The sequence below is a fragment of the Amblyomma americanum genome, chromosome 2 (assembly GCF_052857255.1).
Source record: "Amblyomma americanum isolate KBUSLIRL-KWMA chromosome 2, ASM5285725v1, whole genome shotgun sequence".
Taxonomy (NCBI): Eukaryota; Metazoa; Arthropoda; class Arachnida; order Ixodida; family Ixodidae; genus Amblyomma; species Amblyomma americanum.
Genome location: NC_135498.1, coordinates 179,759,821 through 179,778,333, shown reverse-complemented (window position 1 = coordinate 179,778,333; position 18,513 = coordinate 179,759,821). Strand labels below are relative to the sequence as shown.

The 18,513-nt window shown below is 45.4% G+C and overlaps 1 protein-coding gene across 1 annotated transcript in view; it reads right to left on the bottom strand.

The window, feature by feature from the left end:
- Positions 1-446: 446 nt before the first annotated feature.
- LOC144122027 (uncharacterized) overlaps positions 447-18,513 on the bottom strand; it is a 54,525-nt gene continuing 36,458 nt past the window's right edge. The window contains 7 exon segments of the mRNA XM_077655539.1: positions 447-6,617; positions 8,133-8,230; positions 9,421-9,548; positions 10,410-10,535; positions 10,873-10,989; positions 13,461-13,739; positions 14,929-15,143. Of these exon segments, the coding sequence (XP_077511665.1) occupies positions 6,604-6,617; positions 8,133-8,230; positions 9,421-9,548; positions 10,410-10,535; positions 10,873-10,989; positions 13,461-13,739; positions 14,929-15,143 (977 nt within the window). The 3' untranslated portion in view covers positions 447-6,603.

The window sequence follows — 18,513 nt, the reverse complement described above, 5'->3', positions numbered from 1 at the left end:
GTAGAAATAACGTTAACAATGGCATTTCTCACTGGTAGTGTTCCCGAAGGCTAATCTACCAGTCTGGTCTAGCTTCCTGTTTCCGTTGACTTTCCTACTTATAGAAAACTTCCTTAGCGGGCAGGGGTGAGGACTTGCTCACATATTGCATTTTTTAGGCTCAACATGTCTAAAAAAAAATGGCGGCTAATGGAAACTTACTTGCTTGAGGGGAGAGGGGGTGACGGCATCTGCCCTCCCCATAAATTCACCCCTATAAAAACTGCAAGGCACCAAGGCTATCCCATTGTGTGTTACTGCTACCAAAGGCAATGCCAAGATACATACTGTGTGGTGTTGCAAATTTTAATATAGCTGTAATATGAGCAGATAACGCACAGGCAAAAAGCATTTTACTCACTCGACACTTCATAGTGGATGACCGGGACAAAGAATGACCACACAGAAAAGACTGAAACGTTTTTCATTCACATATGTCTCACTGTATACACATACAATGTTTGCACAGGCACCAGTAGCCCTCCACTTTGGAAGCACTGGTGGGCTAGATGCAAGCCCACTAGGGCGCAGCCCGGCGGTACCAAAATTGAGGGGGTTGCGTGCAAAAAACACTGCCAGAAGCAGCACGTATCAAAACTTCACAAGCCGAACCACACAAATTTTCACAAGCAAGTACCGAGTGCAAGGTCCTCAACTGTCAAACCAGCAACAAAAGCTGCCACTCCAGCTTTGAGACATATCTTGACACAGAAAACCTCACATGGGACATGCACCCAGTGTTGGCCAGGGCTAGGTGCGCCCCAAAAGTACAAAGTATTGCACCATAAGCAACATGTGCATCTTTGTTAATGCTGTGCACTCATGAACAACTGTTTTTTGATAGAGATTCTCTAAATAATGAACTAGTAACACTGGTGTCATAGCACCAACATGTACAGTTGTCCACACACTTGTCTAGAGTGCTCGAACTGTGCGCTCTGTTGTGCATTTATGACAACCGCGGCTGCCTGGCGGGCCTGACCTGATACAGCTTTTAAAGACATGGGGAATTAGATACGATCCCTGAGAATGTGCAAGCATGATAAGGTCTTGTTTCCAGCCCTGGACCACTCATAAATGACGCAAGTGTAATTCCGGTGCACCGCTCAAGCACTCTAGACAAGTGTGTGGACAACTGTACAAGGCATGTGCCAACAATTGCACTATGCTTGCTTGCAGTTTTAAAGGTGCAGTGGTGTCTCGCCACAGATACCATTTATTATGCTCGTTGCCAGCACGACAAGGCTGAACCCTGTGTGGTGCCTATGTCAACCCATGCGTTTCCCACAGATGAGCGCCCGGTGGAAGTTACTAACAAGTTGATGGGTGAGTAGGCCTATTTTCTGTGCTTAAAGCTGGTAAAAACAATGCCAAAGAAAGGCACCAGTTTATCATCATCATTAGAAAGAGCAGCCAATTTAGACCTCCTGACTCTCCCATTCACTTCGAATCAATCAACTTGCGCCAATCGTGGCCATCCTACCACAGCAAGTTTTCCAGTCTAACCGCTACACCTAGTTCTCTGTCTCCCTCGAATATGTTTCACTGACTCTGGTCACGCAAAATAGGTGGCCAGCTACCTGTTTTGCACGTTACATGTCCTATCTAAGTCACCTTTTTCATCTTAATCTCAGCTAGAATACATTGTCAACTCATTTTGTGCCAGTCCGTTCCCTAATGGACCTCTGCAGAAATTATTGGCTACTTTTTTAAAAAATTCCTGCCAGATCGCCAGCCCATCGCTTTTTCCTGGTCGCACATGAGTTTTCACAAAACTGCCAGAGCTTTAAATCCAGTTCACTTTATGGTAGTTATGGAGTCCTTAGCCACTGAGCACTAGTAAATTCTTTTCACTGTGGAAACACACAAGCACCCTAGAGCCATGACAAGAGTGGATGTGCTCCATTATTGCACTGCACCACTGGACTGTTTGCTGCAAAGCTGAAGTGAGGAGACGTCCACATTCACATAAAGTGAAATGCACATTCTCCCTAGCATTGAACCCGGCTAGCGCAATCTCAAATCTAAAAAATTTTGGAACCCCCCTCCTGGATATAATTCGTGACTGAAGAGGATAATGCACTTGTATAAAATTTGTGCTACACTAAAATCACAAGCAGCCCATGAAAACTTAGCTGCTATGGCCACTAACATCAGGAAAAACGAAGATGAAAGATGCACAAATGTTTCTTTGTGTGCAGGGCATGTTTATCATATATAATAACAATTGTAAGAATATATAGTTAATATTCTGCTAATCAATACCTATTTCTGCAAATACATTGAGTTGAAACACTTTCAGCTTTTTATCATCCGAACGCTAATACGGCAGTTAATGCTACCTAAACAGCCCATTGGGAGTTGTCCCAATGTGTGAAACCAAGGCGATCTCAGTTCTACATGGCTAAAATTTCTGTATTAACATTACCATCAAGTTTGATTGCCACTGCCAAGTCAAAATGAACACTGTACACATGCAGCAAAGCATAAATGGAACACAGAACTGTCTTGTGACTGTCCTAATACATGATACAAAGTGGTAATGTACAAACACACCACTGAAAAGCTTGCATTTACCAACAGTATTCCAGCTGTGTGGGCAGAACAATACTGCTGCAACTGTATTTCATTTGCTTTTCCTGCCACTCGGGCATTTTTTTCTGACTACCAGTAGAATCAGCAATTACTATGCTCTTCGCACTGTGTGAAACATTAGAAGAGTATGTGCTAATGTAGAAACAAACAGCCTACTGAACAAAGTCTTCACTCACAAATAAATATACTACCATTTAAATACAGCTTCACGTGGATCATTAAGGAATAAAATTGCAGTCTGATTCGCTCCCACTGAATTCATCTGCTGCAGAATGCATTCAAGGTCTGTCTCCCCATCCCCACATTTAACGGAGGAGTCAATTAAACTAACAAGCATCCTTTACCACTCTAAACAAGCATTTCATCCTATATACCACACTTATCACCACACCACAAGACTGCGCCCACCCAGATCCGCCAACCCGGACCATATAACAAGTGGCACACTGCCGGGAAAGCCCTAACAGCTCAGTCACACCCAGGCAATACACAATCTGGGCAGCAGATGAAGGTAGGGGTTACAAACATGTTTTGCTATTCCTAAGACTTTTCATTAAAACCTGCCTAAATAAACCCTCGGGGAGCAGCCCTTACACACATCCTGCATTAAAACCATAAGAAAAAAATTTCCACAAATGCAAATTTTATCACTACAGAAACAAAAGGTACCAACCACATCCTAAACAAAGCTTCAGCACAATTCCATAAAAGGCACTTCGTTTACCGGCTCGTGTTCAGCACACTTGAATCTCAATGGTGCTAAACGGTCTTCACAGGTTGCAGGATCATCCACATGGGCTCCATGGAGCTCTGTACAATTGTACAGCATAGGCCACTTCACTCAAGTACACTCAAACATGCCAAGAGACAGGCTATTGTGCAGCTGTCAAAATAAAAGGCCCGACAGCAATCCACTTCACCCCAAAAACAATAACAGCGACCAGAGAAAAGAACCTGACCAAATTATATTGGCAACAAAAAAAAAAATCTTTTCTCGTGAATTATAAAATGCATACACCAGTTCGCCAAGAATCAACCAAAATCTCACTGTCACTCAATAAGCACATGGTGAAATGTGTTGCGTTGTCCCATAATTTCAACACAGCATAAAAACATGAGGTGTGCATGGAATTCCGTAGGACAGTACATAGACCTACACATACTCGGCTTCACAAAAGCTTAAATAATTTGCCCATTTACCTTTGTTTCGGTCATGCAAAACGCCACATGCTCTTGGATGCGCATATATAGCAACATATCGACAAAAAAATCCAAATTTTCTTTGTGCGTTAGACTTCATAGTGAGAGCACAATTAGTAAATCCCTGCTGATACGTTCCCGGTTCATATGACTTCTCGGCCGTAGACTTAAAATTGCGGGCAATAATTATGTTCAATTATGTTCCATATAGAGTTACACTATTTTTCTTCCAGTTATTAAGCTAATACGTTTATAGATAACACGATTTCCCGACAACTAAGTTATAATTTTCAACAAATTCTGGTCGTATAATACATTTCACCAAACGCACGAATAGGCCAAGGCTTGGTTGCACGACATGGAGAGCTAATATGCAGGAAACTCTTGCCATGTTGGCTTGTCTACGGTGCACAGGTGAATAAGGGAGAAGTACCCCCCAAGAAAAAAAACTGTTCTAACATACGACCCGGCGAAACAAACAGGGTCATGACATAGAAAGGAGAAACTCTGCTACTTCTTCACAGTGCCTAATGCCTAGGAGGCGATACATTTGAGAACTGCAGCAATGCACTCACGAGCAGGCTGAGACAGCACGAATGCAGTGACAGTTGGCCGCCATGGCGGCTTCCCCGCAATGCATTAGTGGAAAGAGGCGAAGTATCCAAAAACAACGTGAACGAGATCTTGGCTAGTTTCACCACTGCCATCGGCACACTAAGGTCAATGAAAATGTTGACTGAATTCTTCGAGCGACAAAAAATGAGCTGCTCAGACCTTGCACCAAGAAATTCAAACTGACATTTTTATGAAGGGAAAGTGTTGGTTCAAAATTTCTCCTCGTAATAAGAGAGTAATTACTCATTGGCATCAACCCAAGCGCAGCCATACGGCTACAAAGGAAAACTATACAGTTTTCTCAGAAACTTTGCAGTTACAGAAAAATTCGTCCTTGTCCAGGGTTCAAATCCGGGACCGCCGCTTCACCGGAGCAGTCGCTCTACCAACTGAGCTAACCTGAGCTAACTGAGTTTCTTTAACTGCGAAGTTTCTGAGAAAGCTGTATAGCTCTCCTTTGCAGCCCTTGGGTGGATGCCAATGAGTAATTACTCCCTTATTACTAATTTACTCCTCCTTGGGGGCTTCCCCTAAACATTTTACCAACACTGTTCCCACTTCGAGTTATTGATGAATTCGCTCTCGCCCTACCATAAGCTTGCCATCCCGGTTAGCTCAGTTGGTAGAGCGACTGCTCCGGTGAAGCGGTGGTTCCAGGTTTGAACCCCGGACAACCCCGGACAAGGACGAATTTTTTTTTTCTTTAACTGCGAAGTGTCTGTGGAAGCTGTGTATAGCTTTCCTTTGTAGCCATATGGCTGCGCTTGGGTGGATTCCAAGGAGTAATTACTTCCCTATTACAAATTTACTCCCCCTTGGGGGATTCCCCGAAACATTTGACCAAAATTGCTCCTCATTCAACAGTTACGTTTTTCAAAAATTTTGATGTTTGGATCATACGTTTTCTTAGATAATACGTCCTTTTTTTCCCTGCACTTTTTTTTTTTTTTTAAGCATGTAACAAGGTTTTATTGTAGCTGGTCGATCACTTGAGACATGCTTCAACTACCTGTGCTAAGCTGAGGCATTTCAGGGTTTTCCACAAAGAGTACCACTAATAACAGGAAACCACAAGACAAAGCGAAAGCAACGACAGAATGTGACATACGCCTACCTAAAGGACACCTAGCAATGTCAGTACAAAATGCAGAAGCGCATTTAGTGTAAGCCTGTGGACCCAGTTCGAAGTTTTATTTCACGTAAACGTAGCAGTAACATTTCACTCATAACAAACACACAAGATCACATACTTGTTAGGCCTACACCAAAGTGTTCCGCATAAGTGAAGGCAACAGCTCGAGAAATGAAAAAAGACTTAGTAAGCACATGTGCAAGATAATGTGCGGCAATTCCAGTACAGACGACACTGAACAAGTCAGCCATTTTCACGGAAAAGTCACCTGATATGACTAACAAACACTGATACAAATATGAAGATCGAGAACTTTTAACATCACATCAATAATAGACAAGGTTATTAATTGTGAGAAATTATGAATGAACCAATCTCTCAATTAATTCTTCTAGAAACCATCAATATTCACCAAATTTTGGCCCGCTGGATGGCTACATCGCAGCATGCTCTACTTAGCAGGCCACAGAGGCACCTGGATGCCACTTTTAAGGTTAGAACTGAGGTGGAAACTGAACTTGAGTGTTCCAAGTACACCGGTAACATATCTCAAAATAAATGACTCAGTAAGTGGCCTCGGGGTTGCCACTACAAGCACACACATCATTCACACACGCCGCTGAGTTCAATGCTACCTGCTTCCCCCTTGCGCCAGAGCCGTGCAGTGCACCAGCTAAATGCCTAGTTGACTACAACAACCCCTTCCACTCAGCCTTGACAATGAGATGTGATATGACTACTCTCTAGGTTCTCCTACAGGCAAGGAAGAGATACACACAAACACAGGACAAAGAGCGTACAATATATAAAATAGAAGACATTAAAGACAGACACCCAACACCGGACTGTAAACATACCATAGAAAATTTTATACCTCGTTCTTGAGTAGTATCCCCCACCCTTCCTACCCTCCCCTTTCAACTAGCCCCATTCTACCAAAACGTCAGGAAAAGCATTCGTTCTTTGGCATATGTCACCACAATGGAAGACCAAGGGGTTTGTGCTCCTGCTGGTTGCAGTCTTCAGGTCACGAGCTCTGAAAGGCAACACGCAGTCCCTCGTCATTACATACTCATTCATGCAGTATCACTCGTTTCAAGGCTCAATTAAGCTTTGCAAGAGGTGTCATGACATTTTCATATTATTTTAATCCGTTCAAGCCTCACCAATACAATCACCGCTGATACGAATTTCGATATAATAAGAATTCGTAAAAGTCAGAGGCCAAAGTGCACTGTGTACAATATGCAGAATTTTGGGTGTTCAGAACGCTCTCCTGCATTCCTACGAATGATAGGAAGACGGGAACCATGACCATACCCGGGAATCATTACGCGCAGCCCTTGCATCAGGAGCACCACAATTGCCAGTGACAAAGTATGCACCACAAGCACTGAGCTGCAGTGCACGGCCCACAGATCACCAATGCCGCAGCTGCCAGTTGTGCATTATGCACCACGAGCACTGAGCAGTGTTGCAGCGCCACAGATAAATTCCAATTTAAATCATGCAACTGATCTCCTTCTCATTTACTGCCCAAGCATGTCTTGTAATTCTGCATCTATTGGAGCATTTTGTGCTAGTACAGTAGAACCCCGCTATAGTAAACTCGGTTATAGTAAAAAGTCGGATATATTAAAGTGAAGCTGCAGTCCCATTTCGCCTTCCATGGATGACCATACATTTTTTTTCTGTTATAGGAAAGATTTCTTTTCAAAGAAACAGCTACAGTAAAGAGCGTCTGGCCGTGGCGATGTACTTCCCGCGGAATGATCACATCGCGGCACGCGCGAAATCTATGATCGCGAGGCCTGTAGATACCAAATAAAATAAAATGGCGCTGTTTGAGGTGGCCTCACTACCCAGCTCGAAAGTCGCGCGCAGAAGCCAACTTTTCGAGAACCTTGAAGCCGTGAGGCAAAGCGCGCGGCGCGCACGGAAAAAGTAAAGCAGCTATGAATGTAGAAAGAAGCCGGCGCGTGTCGCTAAGAAAAGAAAGCCAGTAAAAGTGCAGTGAGCGCTAGAAAAGGGAAGAAAAGGGTGTGCGTTCGTAGCATGGCAGCACGAAGCATGGGGAAGCAGCGGCAAGAAGCGGAGGCGCGGTGGCACTGTGGTGGCACCGCTACCTCTTAAATGACGCCTTGATCATGCAAACCTTTGGTTGTCACATGGAATCAAACTGGCGTTAATTTCGTAGCCGCCTTGTATTCGTGTGAATGCAGCACTGAGACAAGACGTAAAGCAAGTCGGAAATGTGGCAACATGTGATAACTGAAAATAAATAATTACCGCATAAAGGGACAATAAGAGCAAGATGTAAGGTATCTCTAAGTGTTTCTTTTATGAAACCAACACTTTGTGATTAGCAAGCAGCCAGAAAGTATAGTCAGAGCCATGCCATGACTAACGACTGATATAGTAAAGACCCTGATATAGTAAAGATTTTTGCTGGTCCGAGCTACTTTACTATAGAGGGGTTCTACTGTATTCCCATAAAGCAGAGAATGTGATTCAACCCTGCTGTATGGTTAGCTGCGCTTTCAGCACGCACCTGTCTTGGGCAGCTCCACATTCTGCCGGATCTGGCTGTGCAGCGTGTTCAGGTCCTGCTTGAGAGAGTCCAGGCACACCTGAAGACTCCCCAGGGGCCTGTGCAGGGAGGGGGGCAAGCGTCAGTAGGCCCAGTCAGTCTTGACACAGTGGACAGCCCATTAAGCTGTCTAGAAGTGCTGTCAAGCTGACACACCAGATGTGCCGCATTCATAGAAGCCCCAGTTACGATACTGTCGCAAACATTAGCAGAAGCCAAATGCTGAGGTTTAGGAACAGCATCTTAACATGAAGCACACTGACAGTTCAGATTTGAACAAACAGCCCGTTTTGACCACTAATTTGAAATACAAATAAGGCAATGGCATCGTCTTTGACAGCAGTGTCTACTCTGGCACCATCAGGTCTCCTAAAGCTGTCTTTTTTATTCTATGCTAACCAAGAGGATCAAGAATGTTTTGCATACTGCGGCCGTGGATGTAGACCATATTTTTGAAGCACTGCCCATTGACGATGCCCAAATACTGCTCAAAATCAGGGCGTAGATAGTAGGGATGCAAAACCTAACAAGCTCTCATTGGGTGATTACAGTACTGCACAGAAGAAAATATTTCCTCTGCAGTTACTGAAAATAACCACTGTCTTGTTTCTACTATTTAGACTTTTTGCAGTATGCACTGTCAGGCTGGAATGAAGCCAGACAAGCAAAACGAAATGTGCACACACTCGTATCTGTCATCATGTGACTTTGTGACATGGCACTGATTTGTAACTAGCAGCTCAGTGCTTTTAAGACATAACCATTTTCCCTGATAAGTGTCATATAAATCTGAATATGTAAAGCTAGTTTTTTTGCTGATGAGAGAAATGAGACATCACTGCTGGCATTATACTGAATCAATGTTATTGAATATCATAATTTTCTCCAGTTCTATGCCAGCAAAAGTGACCTCGTACTGCAATTGTGCCACACAACACTCAGGTAAATTATTTCAGCTGCTCAATCGGATACATGTGGCTAGTGTGTTTCAGTTTGTGCGAATTGTTGATGCAGTAACAAGCAACACTTGCTCACATTCCCTCAGTATCTATACCCAAGATAAAAGAAAAACAGGGGATGGTTTTGCTTAGACCCTTCATATTTACTGCCCCTGTTACCAGAATCTATTTAGAGACACTGCACAAACGGGTAACCACAACAGTGCCCAGCGACACTGGGTGAGATGGATGCGAAGCTACCCCAGCTGTTGCACACAGGCAATGGGACAGCGCAACTCAGTGCACCTGACCTGCTTGCAGGTTGAGCTGGGGACTGCTGCAGCAGCTCTGCAATGTACGAGTCATCGAAATCTGGAGTGACGTTGGGAAGGGCAAACTCTGTGGTCTCCGCCAGCTCTGTCAGCTGCCTCTGCAGCTCCTGATGAGAGAAACACAATGACAGAGATTGTGAGATAACACTGGCAACCTCATTCTGAAAGGAATCATGACACAATACTATTTACTGAAGGTAGGAAAAGTGCACGAACGATTGGCATTCTATCACTTGTCATAGCACCGCAAAAATTTTAAAGCCAGCTTTGCTAACATTCAAGATATCGGCTTCTCCTCTAATAACGCTTCTCCTCTCTCAACTTGTACACGCTGATGCGCCAGAAAAAGAAACGTAAACAAGGCAGGTCAGAACTGCAACCCACTATGCCGCATCTCACCAAAGTCATTTGGCCATGCCCAATGAGAAGGCTTGCCTGAATTCCGGCTAAGGACGCGCGATGAGGTGTCGCCTTAAACCGCTGCAAGCAGCAATTTTCAAAAATTGTAAGTTATAGGGCCCACGCAGAGCTTTTAAATTTGACTCGAATACTCAGAAACACCGCCTCTACAGATCTGCTGCATCAGAATATGACCATCAAAATTATTTCAGGGTCCCTTGAAGCTTCCAAATGGCCAAGTGTTATATGTACTCTCACTAAAGCCCTCACCATCCATGCTGTGCCTTTTTATTTCCTCTCACCCTAACCAGCATGGTGCTACAACTGGCACTCAATGCACCGCAGCTGCCAGATACTTTGCTCTCCACCCATGCCGCAGCACTCCATCCCCTATTGTGTTGCAGTAGCTACATCTTTCCACCTCTCCTACTCCTCTTACACCTGCATTCATAACTGTCTTGCTGTGTCGACGCCGACATCGCGGATCTTAGATTTTTACAATAAACAGCTATCGCTGCAAAAGATGACTCCCAACATGAACGCCGTGATAATTGTGAGCGCACACTGACCTTGCACTGTTCCATGCGCGAGCGCAGGATGTTCTTGAGCTCCTGCACCCTGGCCTGGAGGGTGAACTTCTCCTTGCGTACAGACATCAGCTCGGCTGACAGGCTGGACTGCTGCTGCTGGGCCTCCTGTTCGGAGAGAAGCAACACATGATCATGCATCAGCAAAGGGAGGTTTTTGTTTTGTACCATGAACTAGACACCACAACTCCATGTACCTTCATTGCAGTGCCTCTTTTATACGACGTTACTATCTGTATACTCACGCTCACATTGACCGGGATTTGTAACCATACTCCACAATCATTTACTTTGAAGGCACAGAGAGACAGGAGAAAGGACAAGTCTGGGCATGGCCATGGCCACCAGAATGTGTTTATGTGAACAAGCCGCCCATTTGTACAAAATCAAACAGTTAGCTGGAAAGGCAGGGAAGTGAGATAGGCTGCTCTGCGGCATGACATACCTCAAGCTGTCGACGCAGCCCAGACGCTTCCGTCTGGTGGGCGGTCTCTGCCAGGCGCAAACGCTCCTGCATGGCTGCCACTTCCTGCGTCTTCTCCTTCACGTTCCAGCTCAGCAGCTGCACAGAGGGGAGTTTAGGGCAACTCAGCTGCGCGTCCACTTGAGATAAATGGGATGGCAAGAAACAATCTGCTGGTGCTCATGAGGACATTTCGATGAGCTGGTTCGGCATCGACAAAAACAGCGTGGGGGCAAGGACGACACTAGAATCACACATCAGCACCCTGCCTGCAGGGTTCTTCGGGCATTCATGTGGGCACTCTTCTGTCCAAGCCTGCTGGGCCAACAAAGCCCCTTTTAACGTGATAGCGTTAAGGGTCCTGTGTCGCAGGAAAGCCAACGTCGGCATCATTGGCCGCGAGCCAAAAATCCTGATGGAACAAAGAAGTAATAAAATTTAGGAAGAGGTAAAAATTGTTTGGATCGATGCCAAATTCCTAAGGGAGGTTCCTATTGTCAAAGAAAGGTAATTGCGCTGAAAATAAAATTGGGTTAATTTAGGCGGAGGTGGGAATCGAATCCACGAACTTCAGATTATGGGATGGGCATGCTACCCATAGGCCACGTAGGCTCGTTGGTTAGAGCTAAATAAAGGTGAACCTAGTGAATATGTTGTGGTCTTTGACTTAGACATGTACTGATTTGTACGTGAGTACCTATGAGTATGCTAATGAGGAATTATGCAGAATTAAAGGCTATTGCATTCTACTTTTAAAGGCGCTGCATACCCCTAGTTTTTAAACCTTTCTTGAGGGTTGTGGCACACGAGGAGCCGGATCCTGCATGGGATAAAAACATGCACTGCTCTTTGCATTTACTCTCGGTTCTTTTTCCTCCAAAGACATAGAAACATGCTGAAGCCTGTTTTACTTGGTACAGTGCACCTGGCAGCAGTAGTGGCAAGATACAGTAACCTGTCAGGGGTGCAGGAATAAGAGTGTAGGGTAGGGGTGTTTGGTAGGCAGGTGTCATGCATGGCCACCGTTCATCTATCCATGTATGGCGGGCATCCGGCATGACAGTTGCAGCGAGGGGAGAGCGAGATGAAGAAGGGACAGCGTAGACAACGTCAACATGATCTAGCCGAATTTGCCATGTAAAGCTGCCATTTAAAAGCGTGGCGGTGCCTCGCAGAAGAAATATGCAAGAAAATAAACGTTACATAATCTGATGGGTGACTGGCTAAACAATTCATGATGATTTTAACACTGATGGACGTGAGAAATCTTGTTTATTTAAGAATTTGCTTTCACCTGACCAGACTTGAAAACCAGGTAAGAAATAAATGTCGCGCCACGGTGGATGGTACAAGAGTCATGAATATGTCTGATAGACTAGCTGTTTGGTCAACTCGCTTTCTCATGATGAATACTTTGGCATATGTGTTGTCTGTTTCTCTCTTCATCCCAGCTTTGAAGCTCTACAGTATTCAACATTTGACAGCGTTATCTTGTTAAAACAAATTTGCGCAGATGCAGCACTGACACTTGGGGAAAAAATCTGGGAATTTGAAACGCTAGAGTAAAACCACCAGACTGCTGAATGCTATTCCTCTGTCGAATGTTAGCTTTGACTCCAAATAAACTACAGCAGTGATCTCATGTTTTATTTATTGCTGTTCAACTTTTGGGACAATGGTGAGTACAATGGATGCAATCACATAAAAAGACACACAAAACAGCAGGTCCCCTTTCTGGGTAAATATGTTGACCATGGTAAGATTTTCTTCAAATCCTATTGTGCAGCAGCTACAGCTCAGTGACATATCCTTTTGGCCTGCTCTGCAGTGAAGAGCGGCCTCCCAAGCAGGCCATGCTTGCCTTCAACTACCACGACAAGGTGAATTTTTGCTCTCCAGAACTATACAAAGACAACAAGATGCCACAGTGTAGGGATCCACATTAATCTGACTGCCTACACTAGATGCAGTTTTGCAATGCCTGTTGCAGAGCTACTTGTCCATCATCTCTTTGCGCTGGTTCATCACAGGTCTCCTAATATCTCTGCACATACACACGATAAATCTCACAAGAGACCTCACCTTTACCCAGAATTCTACAATCGCCAAGATTAATAAAAAGACACAAATCAAAGGTCTATTAGAAAGTTGTAATGCTAGTGTACTGCAAGTGTTTATAGGCATAGTAAAAACTCGATAATACTGGTTAATCCAAAACCCCGGTTAAGTCATACCATTTCCATGCTCTCATAATTTGTAACGTAAATTTTAAGATATTTCGAGTTGGCAGGTTGCATCAGCTCAGTTAATTCAAAGATCTGGGGTGTTATGCAGGATTTCCCAATTTGAACAGTAACGCAGTGCCACGTCGCTTGTCCTACCGTGTTTTTATTCTCATGCTGAAGCGGTGACAGAAAAATAACAAACTGCAATAAGAAACTCGTGAAAAACAAATACATGCCATGAATCGCTAAAGGCACCTACAGCCTTTACCTTTCGCTCAGTTTTCTCTCAAAAAACGCAGGAAGCTCTTATGCACTCGCAGAGCCACAGTAGTGGGGGATGGCTACCTTCATCTGCTGCTCGAGGGCAGGGTCCCGCTCATGGGTGTTGCGCAGCTGGGCCTCCAGCTCGTGCCTAGCCGCCTGCGAGGCACCAAGGTTGGCGCGCGCAGCCTCCAGCTGGCCCTGGCTCTCGCGTAGCTGGGCCTCGAGAGACTGCACCCGCTCCGTCTGCGCCTGGCACTGGAGGCGGCGTGCGTCCGCTGACTGGCTCGCCTCCGAGAGGGCCTGCTTGAGGCTCTGCAACTGCCTCTGCAGCTGGTTCACCCGACGCTTCTCCTCAAAGATCTGCAGGGGGAATGGGTGGAAGGGACACAAGTTCAGCGGGATGACACAAAGACACAGAACAGTGCACAGACCATCAGGAGCCTGCGTCAGGAGTTCTCGTTCTTTTTAGCCTCGGAAAACCTCAACAGCTAAGAAAAGATGCTGATAAACCCCATGTGCCCTGGCTTCCATCTTTTCCTGCCTAATATGCATTCAAAAAAGATCATGCGGGCACACAGCCCCTAACAAAAAAGAAATACTTAATTCAAATAACAATGACTGGCTGTAAAAGAAACAGTCAGCTATGAGCAGTTACAGTACACTCAGCATCAAATAAAAAAAGGGAAAGGAAAGGCGGAGGTTGAGGCTTGCATGGATTCGGGGCAGCCACAATGCACTTCAAGAAACCCAAATTTGGGAACCTCGGATTGAGAACCTGTGGCTTAAATACAGTAGGCTCCCTTTAGGACAAACTTAATGGGATCATGAAAATCTGTTCACCTTATCAGATGTTCAACAACAGATAAGTGGGCATGTTAGGTGTGTTCATACACAAGGTGTTTTACCTAAGACTCTCAACAATCAAATAGCAAACATTCGATTCGTATTCAAAGTTTGGAATATTTGCACACCTCTACTTTCGAACTATTAGCATTAGGCTCCTTATCTACCGAGGCTTGTAGCCCACTGCAAGTAACATCCATACCAGTTATTAGATCTTTGGATATGCCAATTTCATCACCACTGAAGTGCAAGCACTTTAGGGGCTGCACACAAGCGAAAACGAAACCACAGGGCCAGAAAAAGTGCTAGCCACGCCTATGAGTGCGTGTCACGCAGCAGTGCATGGGAGCGGCGAGTGGACAGAGAGCATGTGACAGGTGCACTGATGTGTGAAGCGCACTTACAGGCATCGGTACCGTTCTTTCTGGTTGCACAGCTTCACCTTCACCCACGTTTGGCCCCAAAATTGCTTGCAATGCACCAGCGACGAGAATGCCATTTACGAAGACCTAAAATTTGATATGAATATCACTTGCAGTGGGCTATAAGCTTAATAAAGAAGAAGATTAACAGTTGTAGTTAGAAAGTCATGTATTCAATATTAGTTAACCAGCCTGTTAGTTGACAACTTAGCTGTATCCCCCCCCCTCTCCAAAAGAGGGGAAAAGCTCTAGAACGAGCAGCGGGACTACCAGGTGCTCCTCACCCTCTGGCGAAGCTCCTTGCTGAGCGTCCGCTCCTTGGCCAGCTCCCGCTGCAGGTCACCCAGGGAGCCCTCGTGTAGGGTGTCGGCTTGCTCGGCCCGCTGCTGCACCTGCTCCAGCTGGCACTGGAGCTCGGCCGCACGGGCACCCTCCTCCGAGAGACGCCGTTCCAGTTGCTCTACGCATTCTCGAAGCTCCTCCTGTGCCTTCAGGGAACCTGCAGCAGCACAGTAATGCTCTGTCATCTCACTGCATTGTTGGACCATTGCTCTATTTATGGCTCATCACAGAGCAAGGATAGACAGGAGTGCAGTGTAATGCATTTGACACATGACAATAATTCCACACTGATGCCATGCACATAGCACATGCCTTTAGTGCTCCTCTCACATCTGTTTCTGCTGTGCATCCCTATTCCTACCAAAGCACCTTTTTATGCTCTTTCCCCTCTCACCACACTCCTCCCAATTTCAAATTAACGACTCGCCGCCTGATGACATTGTTATGAAACACTGCCCACTCAAGGAGGGTGCATAACGGCTTCAACAGTGCCACAGCTTAATCGATGGCTGCAGTAGAGAATACTCCTACCTCACTGGCCATATTTTGGCTCGCAAGAACACAGCACTGAGGTGGAAGCGTTCTGCTCGGGCCATTGGTTATGAAGGCTACATAGTACAGTAATGCTGCTGCCCGACTTAGATGACAACAGTCTTTTACATACTACTTGTCATTGCCCGCCAGAAGTTGATGGTGCTAGTGCAGAATTGGCATGGGAACTATGCGCTTTTGAGAGCTGGGATCAACTGCAAACTCAGCCCCCATGCTCAGGTTCACTTAGCATTGCAGGAGAGTGCTGTTCCTAGATTATCATAAATGAATGTAAATCCTGCCTCAGAACATGAAGTGCATGCTCTTAATTACACATTTCCACTTGCCAGACACACCATCAATGCTGATACACTGCCATACTTGCTACTATTCCGTTGGTGACAAAAACCAGTACCTATAAATGATCTATCACGCCAAACCAATGACAACACCAACCTCATCAACACGAGAAACCGGCAGAAACACCAGGCAGCGCAGAAACCAACAGATGCACCAACAGAAACTGCCATTGCAGACAGAGACTTCCCTACACACCTCCAAGGGGGAGTGGACACACCCTCTTGTTATTCTGTTTTTTCAAAATAGCGTGGCCCACACTCAGGGGTCAACCATAATGTGAAACATGATACAATCCAGTTGCAAACCCGGCTAAAAACAGGGCTTGCACCCTGCTTGGAAGCATTGTTTGGTTTGGTTTATGGGGTTTAACATACCAAAGCGACTCAGGCTGTGAGGGGCCATAGTAGAGGGCTCTGGATAATTTTGACCACCCGGGGTTCTTTAACGTGCACTGACATTGCACAGTACATGGGTCTCTAGCATTTCGCCTGCATCAAAATGCGACCACCGCGACCGGGATAAAATCCGCGTCTTTCGGGTCAGCAGCCGAGCGCCATGACCACTGAGCAGGCTAGCTGATAAATTTAATGGATCCCACAAGCTTAGCCACCCACTGAGCCATGCTGTTCAAGTGTCGACAACTGTTTTTGCCAGTGAAATTTAAGCAAGCTGTGATCTTACATACTATGCTGCTGAAACGTTAATTATGCTAGCAACAAGATTGGCTTTTCGTGGGCAGTGCCTACCACCAATGACTCAGTAATCCAGTGGAGGATTATCGTTCTCATGACATTGGTGATGCTGCAGACATTAATCGAAATCAAGGCATCTATCCCTTGCATCCCCTCATGTGCGCTCCTGGGAGCCAAAGCACCTTCGTGCTCAGCACGCATGTGCGCAGTCTCCGATGATGAATCGATCTCAGCGCTGCTGCAGCTACAATGAGTGAAACTATGCTGTATGCCTTGAGAAAGAATGAGGATTTCAGCAAGTGTCTTTTTATTTCTTCATGGATCTAGATGAAAAGTTTTGTGAATCTTAGTTATGATCTTATGACTATTTGTGCAAAACTGGAATGTTATATCTCGTGATTATTTTCTGTGGATTTTTTCTATCCAGAATCTACTGTGGAGCCTGCAGACTCAAAAAACAGTGGTAGAAGATTCATTCAACATTCATTGTACTTCTATTTGCAGGAAACAAGGCAAACATTCTTAGATATTACTTATCGCGAAGCAAAAATTTTATTTTCTTTTTTTTTGTGTGTGTTTCTCTCAACTGCCCCCCCCCCCCCCCCCCCCCCCACACACACACACACACACACACACACACACACACACACACACACACACACACATATATATATATATATATATATATATATATATATATATATATATATATATATATATATATATATATATATATATATATATATTTGGGACTCTGAACAAAATGTCAAACCAAGAATTCATGATTCATAATGTAGAACTAAGAATTTCCTGACCTCCATTGCAGTTATAGTGCAACAAACAAAAGAAATGGGGCCAAAATAAACAAGAGTCGCGAAGAAATTAGTTTCAGAAAGTGGGCAGCAAACAGGAAAACAGACGAAGAAAAAATACCCCTACAACGTATTGACCAAAATTTGGAGGGGACAGTTAACCTCTGCCTTGAGGGTATGACGCGATAGAGTAATAGGCAGGGGCGTGCGAATATTCGTATTCGAAAACTGACATTCGTGAATTTCCGAATATTCGAAAATTCCCGAATACTCGTCAGTGATCGTATAATGCGCATACTTTCATAAATTCGACCATGGCAAAACCACAATATCTGGGCAAATTAGCCGATAATCGAGTTAAAAATTGCAGGAAAACAATATGGAGGTCCTATCCCCTTTCTTCTCCGCCGTTTATCACGCGGACCGACCGCATCCCGACGCCGCAAGGCTTCACCTCGTGAGAATTTCCCCAAGTTGGCTTTCCCACACATCACCACGTGCTGCGAACAAGATGGCCGATGACAAGCTTCGAGCAATCGCAACGCGAAATCGCGCTTTTTTTTTAATCCTTCGGTAATACGTTACATATTTAATGCCCACATCCGAAGAATGCGTCCTGTCACCTTCATAACTCTCCGAGCGTTACCTCCGCCGTCCCGTTTTGTAAACTACGCTATGCGGGAAAGCCTACTTGCGGAATGCCGCGGGAGCCCCCTGAAGGGGCGCGGTAGTAGGGCAAGCGATCCCGTCAAAATCTCGCCAATTGCATGGTGCATTGTAACCCGCGCACCTCTCTAGCGGGCGTAACGGCAGGCGTGGCAACAATCGGAAGGCCTCTGTCGCTAGGGCAAGAAAATAGCCTGGCTGCGTAGTTCCGGTGTTTGAGCTTCACCGCTGCCCCGCGGCAACTTCAAATGTCGGCCCGCGCATTCGCCGATAGTCCAATCCCAGCTCCGCGCGGCTTATTTCTTTTTCTTTTTAGCAACCGCCACGCCGCTCCGACGCCAGTGTGTGTTCCCCGGCCCCTTGCTTGCATTTGTGTTGTTCTTCCAGCACTCCAAAACGGGTGGCTCATCACGGGCTTGCAGGCGTTAGCGCGATGGAGCCGCCTCATGAGGCTTCACTGCATCTT